This window comes from Cololabis saira, chromosome 14 (genome assembly GCF_033807715.1).
Source record: "Cololabis saira isolate AMF1-May2022 chromosome 14, fColSai1.1, whole genome shotgun sequence".
Taxonomy (NCBI): domain Eukaryota; kingdom Metazoa; phylum Chordata; class Actinopteri; order Beloniformes; family Belonidae; genus Cololabis; species Cololabis saira.
In genome coordinates this window covers 16,509,150-16,526,572 of record NC_084600.1, presented here as the reverse complement: position 1 = coordinate 16,526,572, position 17,423 = coordinate 16,509,150, and the positions used below count along the sequence as shown (strand labels likewise).

The 17,423-nt window shown below is 39.9% G+C and overlaps 1 protein-coding gene across 1 annotated transcript in view; it reads right to left on the bottom strand.

Annotated features, from left to right (window-relative positions):
- Window positions 1-2,467: 2,467 nt before the first annotated feature.
- Window positions 2,468-17,423, bottom strand: part of pls3 (plastin 3 (T isoform)) — a 16,912-nt gene continuing 1,956 nt past the window's right edge. The window contains exons 2-16 of the mRNA XM_061739949.1: window positions 14,277-14,378; window positions 13,874-14,025; window positions 10,618-10,747; window positions 10,312-10,444; window positions 8,441-8,522; window positions 8,199-8,364; window positions 7,968-8,110; window positions 5,650-5,745; window positions 5,354-5,549; window positions 5,025-5,103; window positions 4,761-4,878; window positions 4,543-4,673; window positions 4,190-4,313; window positions 3,632-3,756; window positions 2,468-3,538 (exon numbers count right to left, since the gene is read on the bottom strand). Of these exons, the coding sequence (XP_061595933.1) occupies window positions 3,406-3,538; window positions 3,632-3,756; window positions 4,190-4,313; window positions 4,543-4,673; window positions 4,761-4,878; window positions 5,025-5,103; window positions 5,354-5,549; window positions 5,650-5,745; window positions 7,968-8,110; window positions 8,199-8,364; window positions 8,441-8,522; window positions 10,312-10,444; window positions 10,618-10,747; window positions 13,874-14,025; window positions 14,277-14,337 (1,869 nt within the window). The 5' untranslated portion in view covers window positions 14,338-14,378 and the 3' untranslated portion in view covers window positions 2,468-3,405. The remainder of the gene's footprint in view (window positions 3,539-3,631; window positions 3,757-4,189; window positions 4,314-4,542; window positions 4,674-4,760; window positions 4,879-5,024; window positions 5,104-5,353; window positions 5,550-5,649; window positions 5,746-7,967; window positions 8,111-8,198; window positions 8,365-8,440; window positions 8,523-10,311; window positions 10,445-10,617; window positions 10,748-13,873; window positions 14,026-14,276; window positions 14,379-17,423) is intronic.

Here is a 17,423-nt window from a genome sequence, read left to right as displayed (position 1 = left end):
GACATAGTCTATCTGGTGGTTGAACTGAGAGCTCGTTATTCTGATGTGCCGATGAGTTTCTACTGATTGTTGCTTTCGTATAAAGTTCCAAGACCTAAATAAGTTGTGAGCCACTTGTTTGCACTTCAACAGTATAGTGAAGAGTTGCATCATTTCCCATAAACAGCCAGACGAGGCATAAAGGTCAATGAACACTGAATAGACTTTTGAAATGAAAAGCACATGTCCCTTAAAGTCTGTGACGGTCTTCCTTTGTTTCTATGTAAATGACCTATAAACTGTCAAAAGTACAAATATTTTTTACAATGTGCTCGCAGCAGCTAAAGACAACCCAATTAAAGACATGAAACAGATATATTATACTTTGTCAAAAAGAACCAGGATTAAATTTCTAAGACTAGAAGTGAAACGGTTAAAGATGAAAACAGAGGCAGCTGTTTTCAGTGGGATAGAAATCCTGAGTGAGTGGGCGTCATGTTTCATCTATACACCAAGGATCTAGCAAAGAGTGATCTTCACATAATCTCAAAATAACCTCCACCAGCAAACAAATTAAGTTAATCCTTATAAATTCTATCGTTTTCAATCATTTTATTTATTTATTTTCATAATTGTCACAATACCCGAAGAAAGTTTGAAAGTGACGATAAAGGCCACAGCTGCTCATCATTCAGTTGATCTTGACAGTTTAGTCGTAAATTAGAGGCTTATAAGACTTGATGCTTCCTGGGAGTGAAGCCCAGAGGACTTCAAGTCTTTCTGAGATTCGGACCGGTGAGCAGGAAACTACGATCTGCCACAGTTGACATTGTTGAAAACTGTCAAGAAGCAATTTCTCTGAATTAGAGGCGACAGATAAAAAACTGAATATTTATAGGGTTTTTCATGAAACGGGTAGTTTTATGATGAAAAAGAAGGAAGAACAACAGGAACAGAAATGGAGAAAAGAGGAAGGAGAAGTAGTAAAATGAAAATGAGGTAAACAGTCGGATAATAAAAATACTTCCCCCTGCCTTCCTCCACAGCATTGTCCTAAAATAAATGGCTCCGATGTTGCTCTTTAATCATGATATTCGTGTTTATATATTAATGTGGACTGACAGTCACAAGAGAATAGCCCATGGCTATAATTCACAGCTGTGAAGGGAAACTGACAAAACTCTACCTTTATTGAAGATTGTCACCTAGTTTGGCAAGACAGCCTAACATCTAACGTCAAGAAAACCTTAAAAGTTAAAAAAGCCTGTTATTCATCATTATTTGAAGAAACAGGGTTTCATTTCAGTGCTGTAGCCAGGCTGAATACAAGTCGCTCTGTTGAGCCATGTCTTGCTCTAACTTTCACCAGTGATGACTTGATGTGAACCTCTATCACTGTACCTGACGTATTTTCAAAAGGAGAAGCTTTAGAAACAACAGTTTAGACCACATTATATAAACAACTGATAACTGATATCATTGAAATTGAAAGAACCCCACTGGGCTCATTTAAACAATAGAAAAGATCTCAATGTGTTCACGTAAACTATAAATCTTCCTCACAGACCAGAGTTTATCGTGGTGTTCAACAGGGATCTGTGCTTGGACCATGATTTTTCTCTTTATAATGCTTCTCTTAAAGTAATATCATTAATCAGACACCATGAATTACAATTACTGTGCAAATTTGAGTCAATTGTTTGATGTAGCAAACATTTTCCCCTCTGATGCTTTGTTGTGCCTAACTTCCAGTTTTGGTAGTTCCTCTCTTCCCGTTTTAGACTCATTAGTCACAAGATTAAATCTAGACTGATGTGGATTGTCTGGTCTGTGTTCACATGCTTTTGTGTCAGAGTGACAGCGATGCTTTCATGCTTTCATGTAAGCTTGTGCCTTACAAATTCATAACAGAAACCTGCTTTAAACAAAGCACATTTCATGAAACATTTACTTCCTTTTCATTGTTATTGATGTTCAGTGATGCGTATATGACATACATCTTTGGGGTTTATGAAAGACTTCTTACATTTAGTAAAATTCATTGCATTTTGTGAAATAAACGATTTAATTTTATTATATTCATGCATGTGTTGTATTTAAATAGCTTTGCTTAAAAATGGAAACATCTTCATTCTCATCACCTTCTTTGATTCTGTGCTGTAAAACTGAATAAATTCAACCGTATCCTGATGAAAGCATGAGTGGGACTAGCACCCTACATTGCACTTTATATTCACAGTCAACTAACCTGCAGCACTTTCTAAATTCAATTTGCACTGTTTTAATACATCCTTTATCCATTGTTATTCAATTGATGGTACTTGCTGGTGTGAAAAAGGACTGCTGTCAAAGTATTTTATCTAAAAATGCATAATGAATCTATATAGCAGTATAGCTTTAAGAAGGAGTGTAAAAATGTAAACAGAGATCAGCTGAACATATGAATCTGTGGTCATCTTCTGTGAAAGAAACTCAAAGACCAAGCACGTTAGCAGTTTAAAGTCATGTTTATTGTTACATGAGAAGCACTTAGGAGTAGACATCAACAAAAGACCAAATACAATTTGGCCACTGTCGTAGAATATCATGGAGCTACCTGGAATGAACTTATTGTTTATATTTGGTAATGATGAATACGAAAGAAAGAGGAAAAACCTCAAAGCATAAGTATAACTTGTCCTTGAGAGCAGAAGGCACAGCAGAAGCCAGGAGAGCCTAGTTAGCCTGCTCAAAATTCAATGTGAGGAACCCCAACAAGATAAGACGCCCAATACTACATAGACCAGACAACCCCCCGTCCCAAAAAACAGCATTTACAGCACATAGCATCATAATCCCAAGAAACAAACAAGACGAGTAAAAGAATACAATCAGCACATCAGACTGGTCTTCATTATAATTTGACCTTATGGCTTCTGTATACAGATGTGTAGGTGTCCATGATGCCTGTTACTAAGACTTGCTTGTACTTCCTTAAGTGAGAGGCGATGTTTAGGCTTTTCTTTTTTTGGACACGTGCTCCACTGAAACATCCAGCCTCATCTTTCTCATTTTTGGCCTTCTCAAGCGTATATTCATAAGTATTCAGGAATGTATGTTGCTTCGTCAAGGCGATAATTTACGTATCAGTCTGAGTAAAAATATGTAAACTAACTTGCAGCTGGAAATATGCATACTTGCTTTAAAAAACAGCATTCTTATACATAAAGAGTTCTGCATACTGAGTAACAGGTTGACGAGAGCCATCTCTTTAGAGATGTAAGTGTTGACGCCTCACCTTAAAGAGGAGGACCATTTTGACTCGATCAAAACCAAAAAAAAAAAAGAAGAAAAAAAAAGAAAAATTCCTTCAGTTGGGGCAGCTCATACAAAATGCTAAAGGCTGGTTGGTAGGGGTGACAGTCACAATGAGCCTCAGCCAGCTGTTTAGGCGCGCTTCATCCCTCGGCCCATCAAGCAGGCAAAGACCGTCATCACCATTTTGGGCTTGACCTCCACGAGATCATCCGGTAGAGCGTAGACACGGGTGCCGATCTTCCTCGCCATAGAGATGGCATATCTAGGAGGGACGAATTATGTAAAACAGTTCACATATAGTTAAAGACATACAGTAATCTACTGCCTCCATATCTGTTTGTCGGCTAATTCTTACTTTGCATTCTCATGCTTGTCGTCTTCAGAGAGGCTGCCGGTTTTTATCAGCTCGTAGTTGATGCTGCCGGGCTGGATGGCGTCTATCAGTTCCAGTACTGCCAGACTGCTGCTGATCTCCTTGTCCTGATAAACACATGCACACACACATGAACATGCAGACCCACCACGCGGCCAGATGTCTTCACTAAGACAACAACATCTTGTTCGAGACATCTGAAGTACCGCTAGCACATTTAAATGTGCTTGGCAGGTCCGTTTAGAGACCATCTGTTGAAGCTCATTAACTATGCAGAATAAAAGTCAGAGGGAGCCAATCAGATCAGTTTATCGTTGAGAAGTCTCTTCTTGTTTCTTCCACCCATTTGCCCATTTTTGAATTAACTAGGGACGGCCAGTCAGATCCTGCCGATCTTCTTTTTATATAATCTATTAATTAAAGCAAACATTGACTAAAAAAAAATAAAAAAATCCTATAAATAATTCTAATTCTACTTAAAAGGGGGATTGTATTTAAGTTTACTTATACAGAAATGTTCACAAGAGGCTGATTACTTACCTTAAAACTTGAAATCTTGGTTGATTTTCCAGCCTCTGCCAAAGTTTTGTTCACCCAGTTTACAATGATTTCATCATTTACTTTCTGTCCGTCGCCCAGGTCCTCCAGTACATTCAACGTGTATCTGAAAGAGCGGGACAGACAGCTTGTTTATTGCAAACATGACCAGAAAAAGCTAATTTGAGCACTAGTTAACTGTATTAGCCATTAATCCTATGAGAATCTTTCAGACATTTAAAATATCAGAACAAATGCTTGAAAAGTTTAACAAAACCACACAGACTACAGAAATTTTTTTTTTTAAATTGTGGTTTAAATAATGGTTTAAAAAGATTGTCATTCTGGTATTTCACCTTCTCATCAGCTGCCACACCAGTGCCAGAGTCAGGGTAGCGTTGCCATCGTTCAGGTCCTGCCCACCGATGCCAACGAGGGAGAACTTGGCTGATTTGCCCAGTTCCACTGCATAGTTACAATTCTCCAACTGGACGGAAAAAATAAAACTGTCAGCATCAGAAAAAACCCAAGATATTTCACTTGGCCACAAACAATGAAATTGAAGTGAGTCGACCTTTTTCATGTTGGTTCCCAGTTTGGGATATGGAGGTTTGTTGACCTTGTTGTTCCAGTCAACAGGCACTTTAATCTTCTCGTACAGTTGCAGGATCACCAGGGCGTCCTGTAGGTCTCTGGAAGAACAATGGAAATGGTGATAATGGGATTTTAAACATTTAATAAGGGGAAAGAGAGGAATGCAGGATCCCAGCAGTTATGAAATCATCACAGATGCAGTGGGAAACGAGGTAAATGAACTGGTTTTGCCGGTGGTACATACGCGTACAGATGATTCACATGGGGGTTCACTCCAAGGGAGTTCATCCAGTTTCTAAATGTCCTCTCTTCTCTCGTCTCACCTAATAACAAAAATGATTGCAGGATTTAGAGGAGTTAATGATTGAAAGCAGGCGATAATAGTCATACATATGACTTCATGCAAAATAATGTGAGCCATTTTAATGTGCTCACATTAGAGTTTGTTTCCATCTTAAAATATGCCCACAGGCAAGGTACTTGTTTGTTTAGAGTTGGCTTTTCTTCATGTTCATTTTGAGAAAGGAAATTATTTTAGCATCTTTAAAATCACGATGGAGTCAGACAACCCACCCTCCAACAGTCCCCAGTCGATGTCCTCGTTCTCAGGTTTGGTCAGTGATGGATATTTGTTGAACAGATTGGCCACAAAAGCAAGGTTGAGTTTGGGGTTCCCACTGACGACGTCGGCTGGGGTGACGAACTGTCGACAGCCGAGCCTGTCGGCCTGCACCAGCATGGCTTCTGCCCTCTTCAGGTCGTCTTTCTCCTGGACAGCAAACAGACGACACACATGCTCATGTCAGAGACGCCGAGCGGCTGTCACGTTGCGCTGAAGATGCTCGGCTGTGACCACTGAAAGCACTTACACTGAAGCCTGCCATGTTGATGTCGATGCGTGGCTGATCCTCCTCTGCGCCTTTCGGAGATATTTGATTTAAAAGGTGGAAGTAGGCCCTTGAATCCTGGCAAAGAAAACAAACAGTTATACAGTATTCTTTTGTTCATTAAAGCTTCAGAGACGCGCTGCTCATAAACGCTTTACTGAGAGGCAGTTTCATTGTGCACTCTGCATGGCGCTCACATCCACATCTAGCCTTTTAATTACACAACATTACACAAAAATGTGGACATTTTTAATAATACAGACTAGGGCCGGGCGATATATCGAGTATATCCGATGTATCTCGGCTTCTACTCTGTGCGATGTACAAAATGACTATCGTGCATATTCGAGTATACATTGTCATGCATTTGCGTTTAGCCACGGGCATTAAAGGCTTTTCTTACTCTCTCGTCTCTCCTTCTCTGAGAAATAAAACAAGCGCACCCAGTCACATACGTCAGTCACGTCCTGTCGTGTGTGCATTATCATAGGCCCACGACCAGCAGCTGGTGTCGGCACTGCTGTCCGGTCCGCCGGTCAGTTCCACCCCGCTTTAACTTTAACTTTCCCAAACTCAGCCTGTTTGCGCCGTGAGCTCATCCGTGCATTTGCTACGTGCGACGGATTCTTTTCAAACCACACTGGGACGGTTTAGTAAAGACGGGAGGGGATGTTTTCTCCTCGCACGATGCACTGATGCAGCTCCAACTATCCGCTCAGTGCGACACGCGTCTATGCGCAGCTCTGAGCCTTTCTCTTCCAGAACTGAGAAACGTCACCTAGTGTTGCTTAAATGTGGCCACATGAAATCAATCACTATCATCAAAACAAAGTCAAACAAGACTATATGACTTCATTTTTCTAAAAGTAAGTGAAAGTGATGCAAAGTAAAGGAGGAGAGGATGAAACATTGCAGTCCCTACACCTACATTAGTGAATATAAAAGGTACTCTAAAGGCCCTCCTGCTCAGAGCAGCTCATCCTGGTAAAACCTGGACCAGAACATGTTCTTAGCAGATGTTCTTCATCCCCGTCTGAAGAACATCTGCTGACTGCTAAGTCAGAGAGATGCAACGTGCACTTTCTGTTTTGAAATTACACTTTTTATGTTTATGCCACTCACTGCTTGGTAACTGTTTAATAAATACAGTTTTGGTCAATTTGATTTATTGCTCCTTTTTGCATGAAAGTTAGTTAAAATTAGTATATATTAATGCAGTATGAACAAGAATGTTTTAATGTAGACATATAGAATCATCATACTGGTGTAGCATCAAAGTGTTAATTCAAGGCTAAGGCAAAATATCGAGATATATATCGTGTATCATGACATGGCCTAAAACAAACAAAACAAAATATGCAGCAATATTAAAGTACATAAGAAAACATCTGGTTTATTTGAAGAGATAAAAAGAGGGAAAAGAAAGCATATAATATATCTGCCTAAGGCTGGGGATCGATTTAAATGTCAAGAATCGAGTCAATTCTTAAGATTCAGAATCGATTATCGCGATTCAATTCGATCCGATGTCGATTTGGGTTACTGTTATTAAAAAGTGTTTTTTTGGAGCTGTTACCTGATTTACATGACTGTGTAGTTATGCAACATATTAATACTAGTATTAAACTTGACTACGTTCATTGTTTGATAGTTTCACACCACATTCATGCATGAATTAAATGACGTGACCACTGGGATTAAAGTTCTCTGGGCGAAGATATAATAATAATAATAATAATAATAATAATAATAATAATAATAATAATTAAAAAAAAACAATAAAAAAAACAACAACAATCTTTAGATATATGAATCAATTTTTATGAAATTAATATGAGGATCGTTTTAGAATCGGAGAATTGATTTTTTCAACACAGGCCTATATCTGCCGGTTTGATTTATGAGGCTTAACAAACACATACTACAAACCTGACCTAAACTTCCTCTGCAAAACAAAAGGAAGCACTTTTATTTTAATTAGCACATCCCCATTGGACAGTCTCAGAAACTGTACTCCCTCATTTCTATTTTTGCAACAGTAAAGGTGGATATTTGGGTCTTGCTGTGCAAACACAAACATCGACTACCCAGCTTAATCTGCTGACAGATGCTGTGTTGGCAGACACGGCACTAGTCTGGCTGGGGGAGTTTAAACTAGTGAAAAATGGGTTATACTCCCACATACTCTCCCTGCAAGAATATTAAAGAGGTTTTTGCTTGTAACTGATTCAAACTGGTTTTATAAATCATTGTGGTGTTTGACTGTAACAACTAGAGTCGGTGCCAGGAAGCAGACCCACCTTGATGTCTGAGCTCAGGTTGTTTATCTTCTGCCAGCCAGCACTTTCCAGGTGGTAGTTTGCCCAGCGCAACAGCAGCTCTTCTGGCGACAGCTTCATCAAGTCCTCCAGAGTTTCCCCGTCTCTCAGCAATGCCGCCAGGGCTGTTCAGGGGCGTTAATGATCAGTTAGAACGACTTGACCAGCGACAAGACTTAATACATGTTATGCACCAGCAACTACGCCCAGTACCTTCATTTCTGCTGAGCTCAATGTCAGCAAACAGGCCGATCTTGATGATCTGCCAGAGCAGGCCCAGCACCAGATGTGGTTTCCCTTCTTTCAGGTCTAAGGCACCGATGTTTACCACATGGCAACCAATGGCAGACGCAGAGTTCAGAGCCAGGTTCAGATTCTCCTGCAAGGTACAGATATCCAGATGTTATCACTTCTGCAAAGAAATAAAACAAAGATGGTCTAAAAATGAGACTGACCTGTATTGTAAATGGTGTCAGCTTCTTCTTATTAATGGTCCTCTCATCAATGGTGTCTGGCACGGACAGGTTGATCATTTTGCTGAAGAAAGACAAAAATAAAAAAGATACATTGAGCACATTGAGTCCATGCTCGTAATGTGAAATGTGCTTTAAAAATAAAATTGACTTGACATTCAGTTATAGAAAAGAAAGTCAGTGCTAATGTTTTAGTGTAAAGGTTTTACATATTAGGACAAAGAGAAACATATTCGGGTCTTTAAGTTTTACAATTAGGTCAATATCACTTCAAATGAAGAACCCATGACATGCACCATGTTACTGTTTATTTAACAATATTGAGCCAAAACAGCTGAATAATTGTGTGTAAAAACTCTTCCTCACTCTGAAGAGGAGGGTGGAAAACTTCTTCATAGAAATTAAAAACAGCTGAGTCTTGATAATCACATTTTTCAGTTTGCTGGTCTTAAATATTCAGGTGTGCATTAAGAGACAATGCCAAGGAGGAAAGAAATCAGTAACGATTTTAGACTGCCAAAGAATTTGCAGTCCATAATTATACAGAGAGAAAGATTATACACAGGAACAGGAAAATCCTCGAGACAGTTGCTGATCTTGCCTGGAGTCACGCCTGAACAAGTTCACCCTAAGGTAAGAGAATGCAATCTCTTCCAAAAAATGATTACATGAAAAACCGCAAAAAATAATCTAAAAACATCTCAGATTATAAAGGCATCAGCATGTTATACGTTTAAGTTTGTGAAATTGGTACCAGAACAAGACTGGACAGGTTTCGCCTTGTTTAGAAGCGTTGTCAGCCGAATACCTCGTCTCTTGAAAAAAAAACATAACATGACTTATATTTGCAAAGACGCATCAAAATAAACCACAAGATTTCTGGAGGAACGTCCTACGGACTGATGAGATCAAAGTGAAGATGCTTAGCCAAAAGCACAACCTCATTTGTAGTGAAAACAAGCACAATTTATCAGCACAAGAACTGCATTCAAACTTTCAAGCGCAGTGGTGGAAAAGTGATGATTTGGGCTGGTTTTTCAGGCAAAGATCTGAGCTCCTTGAATCGGTTCACACTATATTTTACTGCAGAATACTTTAGTATAGAGTCATCTGTCTGACAGTTTAAACCTGGCCAAAAATATATATCATGAAGTAGGACAGTGATCCCAAGCTCACCTACTGCAAATGTATAATGGTATGGGTTCAAAGGGAGGGGAAAAGTGGAAAAGAAAGACAGCTGTTCTTAAAGAAATGTCACATGCTGTTTATATTAGGCCCCGATTTAGTGTCCACATGAGGTTGTATTTCCCTGACCCGTACCAATATGGTCCTGAATATTTTCCCTTATGGAAAAAAAAATAATCATAGAATATGAAGGGGATGAGCTTTTTCCTTTCCCCATATATGACTGCAGTACTCATGTTAAATATTTAAGGCTTTCAAAAGATCAGGGTATGTGACAACACTAGGGATGCACCAATGCAGCTTTTTGGTCACAACACAATGAATGGGGTTTGCATTGGTTTGCCACTGTTGAATTAATGAGCTACATGCCGAAGACTTGACTTACAATTACAACAACTGAGCTTCCTTTTGAGTTCCATATGTTTGAAAAATAGTTTTTAATTTGAATACTTTTTTATGATGATACAGTATTTAGACCATTAAGTGATTATATAATACAAATGAACGTAGTACTGTAGCAGCAATGTCTCCTCTCATCTTCTCCAACATGCACCCTATTTATAGCTTTTGTCAGTTCAAATGTTACTCCAAAACAAAGCATTGTGGGATGCTGGTATCAGTCACTTTAATCCAGCAGTTATTCGAGGGAGGAGAAGAGGGAAACTCACCAGAGCACTATTCCGTCTCCCACAGACGTGAAGAGGGAGTCTGTGTTGGGATCCATGGGCAGGACATGCTGACAGTCAGGATCTTTTTCCAGAGCACTGTTGATCCAGTTCACAAAAGCGTATCGCTCCTCCTCTGCAAGGATGAACATTTACAGGTATCACTTACAGGCAAAACAACAGCCACTTCATGTCGCATCATCACTCATAATGGCTCATTTAAGGAGGTCACATTGAGTTTCTTCACGTGTAACTGAACTGCAGAGACAAAGCCGGCAGCTCACAACAAACACCAGCTCTGTGACGTACCGGAGAACGAGTGTTGTGTGCCTTCACTTGAAAGCTCGGACGTCCCTCCAATTGCCAGGATGCCCTCTTTTCTGTTGATGGCCTTGCGGAAGGTCTTTGCTATCTGACTGCCCTTCAGCTCCTTGACAATCTGAAACAAGAAACATTCAAGTCACTTACTATGAAAAAAAAAGAAAAAGTCCAACATCAACATTTATAGCTGAGAAATGCGATGTACTAATATTTCTATTCATACATACAAGTCATTCTGTTAATTTGTAACAAAAGCTCTTTTTTCAAATCAATACATTTACTTAAATTTGACCAATAACTGATGGACAGGTACCTACATTTTTTTTTAAAGCTGCTGCAATAGAAATGTTCCTTTCATGGCTCACTAAAAGTATTTTTGAATTAAATTCAAATGAATTGAATTTAACAGAATAGGGTTTAAATTGTAGCATATTTGTCACGCCTCTTTACACACTTAAGTCACAGTATATTTAACTCTCCCCTCTTTTATTTATACGACCAATGTCAAGTCTGAAGAAGGCGATTTAACACAAAAGCTCTGCCACAAGGTTTACCATTATCAACTTTTTACAATTTGATTGTTAGTTAAAGGGACCCTTAGTCTCCCCAGTCATCTTAATTATATTCTTCTTTAAATCGGGTACATCTGGTTCCTCTGGTTCAACTCGTACCACCCACTGGTAATCAATGGAAGCAGAAACAGCCATCTCTGGATGCTAGTCAGAGAAACAAAGTATGTGATGGCAGTATTTATTGTCTTGCTCAGTGTCCCAGCCTTTAAACGCTCCTGTATTTATCAAATAAAGACCGCCCCTGCCTTGTTACGACTGGTTACTGGTGGAAATCTGATCGAAGGGGTACCAGATCTATTCAATAAAACGTTTTTTTTTTTTCAAAAAAAGAATGGGTCTGGCTGGCCAGGCTGACAACACAATGTTTCTAATTCGTTATATTTTATTATCATGCAAAGCACACATGCACAGAGGTAAATAATTGACCACAATAGAAAGGTCTGTAGCCTACTGGTTATTACTTTGGAGACATGTAAACCGCTATCTCTCCGTCTAGTCCTGTAAATGAAGTAGTCAGTGCTGATATGAGACCAGGAGAGCCGGACGAACATTAAACTGATCTAAACCTCAGTAATCTCTGTTTTTATTAATATTATAAAATAACCAACCAGAAACTGCAGAGTGAAATATCAGTACTTAAGCATCATAGTATCACACTTGCACAGGTGATGCATAGTGATGCTCACAATGTGGCTAGCATATACTGTATCCACAAATGTTAAAAAGGTAAATTATACTACATAATTTACTCCAACAGGTACCGGTAAGTGTTACACTGAAAGTTTAGTTTTACAATGCGGGTTAAAAACATTTACAAGTGCTTCCATCGCTCACACCTAGTGCACATCACTTCTGGCAACAGCCACTCCCTTAATTCAGGGTCAACAAACCAAAAGTTTCCTTCACGGCGGCCACATCCTTGTAATCCATTCAGTCTATGCCTTTGATAGAACTGGGCAGACCCTCAACCGGTCAGCTTATCAGAACCGTGGATGCCGAGCTGGAGCACGTAGGCCAACAGAGCTTCAGTGTGATCGTATTAAACCAGCCTCGTGATTGTGACCAAAACCTGGCGATCTGTGTGAATTGAACGGACGATGATTTATTCTGCCAGAGGAAATTAAACGTGAGCTATAACATTCAACTGGATGCTAGATTACATCTACACCGGTGCCAACAAAAACCGAACATTATTATAGATTTGTTTTGTTAGTCTTGATTGCATGGAATGAAATACATACATATCATTGTATTTTTCACTGAATACTAAGCTATAATATTTGCCTTTTCAAAGATTTCAACTTAAAAATCGGTTTAAAAAGAAAACAGACAAAGTTCTACACAAAAACCTCAATTATACTAATGTATTGTTTCTTCCTTGTTTTCTTATCAAACTTCTGGGAGCTACACTAGCCAAGGTCAGTCAGCAGACTGCAGCAACGGCTTTACAGCTGGAATTTCCCCTCACTGGTATGAGAAGATAAAGCCAACCTGCCTGCTAAAAAGGCTGAGAAGATTTGGTGATTAACAAAGCAAGGGCATCGGGTTGGTGGGCTGATGATAACATTCTCCTGCAATGAGTACAAGGGAGGGTGCATTCAGTACAAGGTGTGAGAATGGTGCGCTGCACCTTTTATCCTTCGGACTAACACCGCATCCAAAGATTAAATCAGCCTGAACAATACATATAATTGGACCATAAAGAGTCTGTACGACACTGCGCTGCAATTATCTTATCAGTAATGCGCAACATGTGAGCAGCTTTGATAATATGAATTGTATGGTAATACATCTGAAACTTCCTGCAGCTGAGGTTATCAATGCTTCATCAGTGGCCTCAGTCCCACAGGCGTTGATGTGCCCACAATGAGCCATTCAGCCTGGAACTGCACAGCTTGTTTAAAAAGCAGCAGCAGTTTTTACCATGAAATACACACACACCCACACACACACACACTCACTCACTCACACGCGAGTGCGGGATGCTAGCTTGCATTTCCTATCCTCTATGTGGCAGAGATAATCACAACAGGACAATCATGACCTTGTACTGATGATAAAGATTTCCATTCACTTCAGCAAATTTAACAAAAAGCTGGCTTTCCACTTCAAATGTATGAATGGACAGAAAGAGCCTCCACTTTAATTTAGCATGATTTTATTTTGGGGTTTTGTGGATGAAAACATGTCGGCAAAAACCACTAGCTCCGTCACTCGCTGTCACATGTATGTGGACATGAACCACAGCTACCCTGTCTTAATGTTCTCACCAAAACATCCTACAATTTACATTAAGAAAAACATTTCTGCTACAAAACTGAGCTCTGTTTTTCAGCCCTCCTTATCTTTAGCTTTTGAACAGACTGTAATACAAGTCACGTTTGTTAATGACTACTCCTTCATCACTTCTGACTAAACACACTGGAACTTCCTACACTTTGCTGACTGTATGTGCACAAACCACAAAGCTAAAATGCATGTAGCTACTAAATATCTGTGTTGCATAAATGTCCAGAATGGCAGAAGGGCTTTTAGGTAAAGCAGATAAAAATCTGCTCAGTTAGAACAACAAAAGTGGAAGAAAAAAAAAGAAAAAGCCGGGGGGAAACGGGTGGAAACCTGCCAGAAACCCAACACCAGTATGAAACTGGTCTGAGCTTAGCTTAACTCACCGCCAAAAACTCATCGAAGCTGATCTTATTGTCCTGGTTGCGATCCAGTTTCTGGAGGATTTCACGGACCATGTATCCAGGCAGGGCATGGCCAGCATCCTTAAGGAGCTCACTCAGTTCATAATCACAGATGGAACCATTGCCGTCCAGGTCTGCAGAAACAGAGACGGAGAGAGAGGCGAGTTATACAACTAAACTACTGGTGGAGCAACTGCCATTGTTCTTCTCACAATTGACCACCTCAATGATATTTTTATGCACCTTTTGTCTTTCAAAGTATCTGAATTTGTAAAAAAAAACATAATAAATGACAAACTGAGGGTAAACTTCCAACTAAATAATAATATAGCGTATTAAACTGTGAAATGAATGGCATAGCCATGGATGTATGGCTTTTACTCACCAATTTTCCCAAAGATCTCCCTCAGCTCCTCCTCTTCTTCTTTTGTTATCTTTCCAGCCATTTTCTGTGATTGACCTGATGTGGTCAGTCAGAAACACGTGACTGCAGAGAGAAAGATCCAGCAGGGTCATCAGCAGGGTTTTTCAAAGAAAAGTAAAAAACAATCTCCATCACTTCATTCAGCTTCTTAAAAAAAGTTTGTTCATCCAATAGAGATTTGTCTTTAACTAACACGTCCATCCCTTTGACCAGAATGATCAATATTATATTCAAAAAAAGAGACAAGCAGAACTATTACTTTAGTTTATCACTGGCCGTCTGACAACTTTTGACGAAACTACTTTATTTACAGTTTCTTGACATCAGACCTGACTGATCACATCAACTTTAGCACTCTTCCTTTACAAAGTACAGTTCTTTCCTCTAATCACAGCAATTTCCTGTTAGCGCCATTGTATAGCAGCAAGTCTATTCTATAATAAAACCTCCAGATGTGTCGGTCAACAGCAGCCTTTGACTGAACAACTGTGTTAAAACTAACCACTTTTCCTATTAAAAGTGATGATAAAAGAGACTTTAATTCAGCCCCCCCTTTTTTTTTTTTTTTCCTTTAAATCTTCAAAATAAATATAAAGCTTTGCCCGGTAGCTGTACTGAAAAGTAATCAAAGCTGCAAAAAGTTGGCTACGACAGAATTGTATTAACTTTTTCTGGAGACTTAATTTATCAATTTCCACATAGTAAAATGTCTTTAAGTAGGGAAAGGATATGCCTAAGTATGCAGAGACTCACAGCCACATAACTAGTTATTTTGCTGCACAAGAACGTCTGTGTTCCCAACCTCCTCTGAGGCAAAGTCACCGTCTGGAAATCACTGAAAATAAGGAATTTGCAGTGCCCCCTTCCTGTTCTGCACCGATGGAAGAACGAAAAGAGCCCTGAGCAGATCGGACTTCACTTGCAGAGTGCTGAGCAGGGCGTGCTGCCTCGCTCTCCGAGGCCGAACTGGAATAATGGCATTCCAAATGCTAGGCAAAACTATGCATGACTCTTGTTTTTGTTTTTTAAAAGAGAGGAAAAAAGCAAAACAACATGTAAAATATTGAAAAGATCATAACCAACCTGAATATCCGACCTGAAACGTAATCACAAACAATGAACAAAGCCCTCAGCTGTGCAGCCACTGATGAATGTGACCGTTAACAGGAGTCAAAAAAAGATGACTCAAAAACAGCCATGTGGTCTCTGAGATGACTCAGTTCCTCTATCCTTCAGACAAAGCAAGGGATTAATTAACACACGACTGTCCTGAATAAAAATAGACATCTGACAAACCCCCGAACTGACTCAAACTAAAGATAACAATAGATTTGCAGTGTTAATCGGCCAAAGAATAAACAGAGATAACAAAATGGCTCACCATAAATCAGAGAGAACAGAGTGTTTTTCTACTACAAAGTAACATTAAATCGGGAAAAGCCAAACTCCTGACTAAACGATTAGGAAAATGACGATGCCAGCGTTGCTATATTTAACTTTTATCCCACAGGATGTGAAATGTGGCTTCTGAAGTCGGCCCAGATACAATAAGGGCCGACAAACATTACCTCACTTGCCAGCCCTCGTCACACCCTCGGCCGAGGCAGAGTGGAAACAGAAGAGGGGTTAAGTACACGGAGCGAAGGCGCAAATGGTGCCAGACAAATGTGAGATGCATTGCTGGTGGCACAGAAGAATAGAGGGTTTGTAATCGCCGTCACAAACCACAGCAATAAAATCCTGCCTTGCATTGGAATATGAGTTGGGAATGTCAGGCTCAGAAGACAGTTGCTCCCTTTGACAGCTGGACGGTGTGTGTGGAGAAAGGAGACGAATAAAAGCTGCTCAATATGCCTCTGTTAAGAGTTTAAGAACATTATCAAAAAAATAAAATGGTACTCGGTACTCTAAGTTGGATAATATTAATCGTGCTGATTAATCCAAATGCATAAAAATGTTGGGAATGATAGTCCAAAGTGAAATATTTGGATTTTAGGACATCACAGCCACCCATTTTCAGTCAACTGGGTCACATGATACCCAACAGCTGCCTCACAACTGGCGTTGTGTTGCCACCCGATTCAAGACATTTCACCTCTCCATCAAGCTTGTTCTGTAACTCAATATCACCCATTTCACTACGAGCACTGGCTTTAATTGTCGAGTCAAAAATGGCACGCCGAGGCCGTTTACAATCGCCTTTGATGGATTTGTTGGGGCCAATTAAAAGCGTAGAGCCGTTCCCAGATGGCGGGGTTGAATGTGAAGGGCTGCCGCTCTGCACCCCGCCCCACCAGTTTGTCATCCGCAGTTACATGGGAAAAGTGAGGCACACAAATAGAGCAGGCAACCTTCCCAAGTGTGGTCAAGTTCATGTGCACACACCCAACACAGTCTGAAGAAGAGAAAAAAAAAAGAAAGAAAAGAAAAAGAGCACAGACATTTTTTTAGTGAGTTGCAATCGGCCGCAGATGTGAAGCAAACTAGTCACAAGCACTGAATGCTCTCCCCGTCCAGCCTCTCTTTTTTTTCCTCCTTTTTCCAGGCCATGTACCGGTAGTGCAGACAAGATAAACACAGGCACATTGACAGGTGAGGAGGTGGTGATGACAACAAATATTGTCAGTGGAGTTTACACAACTGTAGCACTGTGTACAGATGCAGGTATAACACCCTTGAATCAGCTTAGAGGTGTTATAAAAGTATGGAAACATTCAAATGAAATTATCCCTTGACAGGTTTATTCATTGCAAGCAGCAGATTGTTGCAAGTTACGCTCCCTAATGCACACATTTTCACCGAATGAAAACATTTAGCTGTGGTCAACGGTGAAGCAGACCAAGAAGGAACATGTTTTTAACCATCACAGAAGAGCATATGTATAGCTATCCAGGCCAAAAACACTTAAGCGTGTCAGACAGGTTACAGAAGGTGTTGCTGAGTCAGCAGGGTAAGCCTGTTTCTGCCACAGGTAAGCAGCCACACCTTTACCATTACTACACTAAAGTATAGCGTAAAACATGATCCTTTAATTACACAATCACCTGACATGCACCACAAGGCTCAGTACGACACACCAGAGGGTTTCTTACACCGCATCTCATCAAT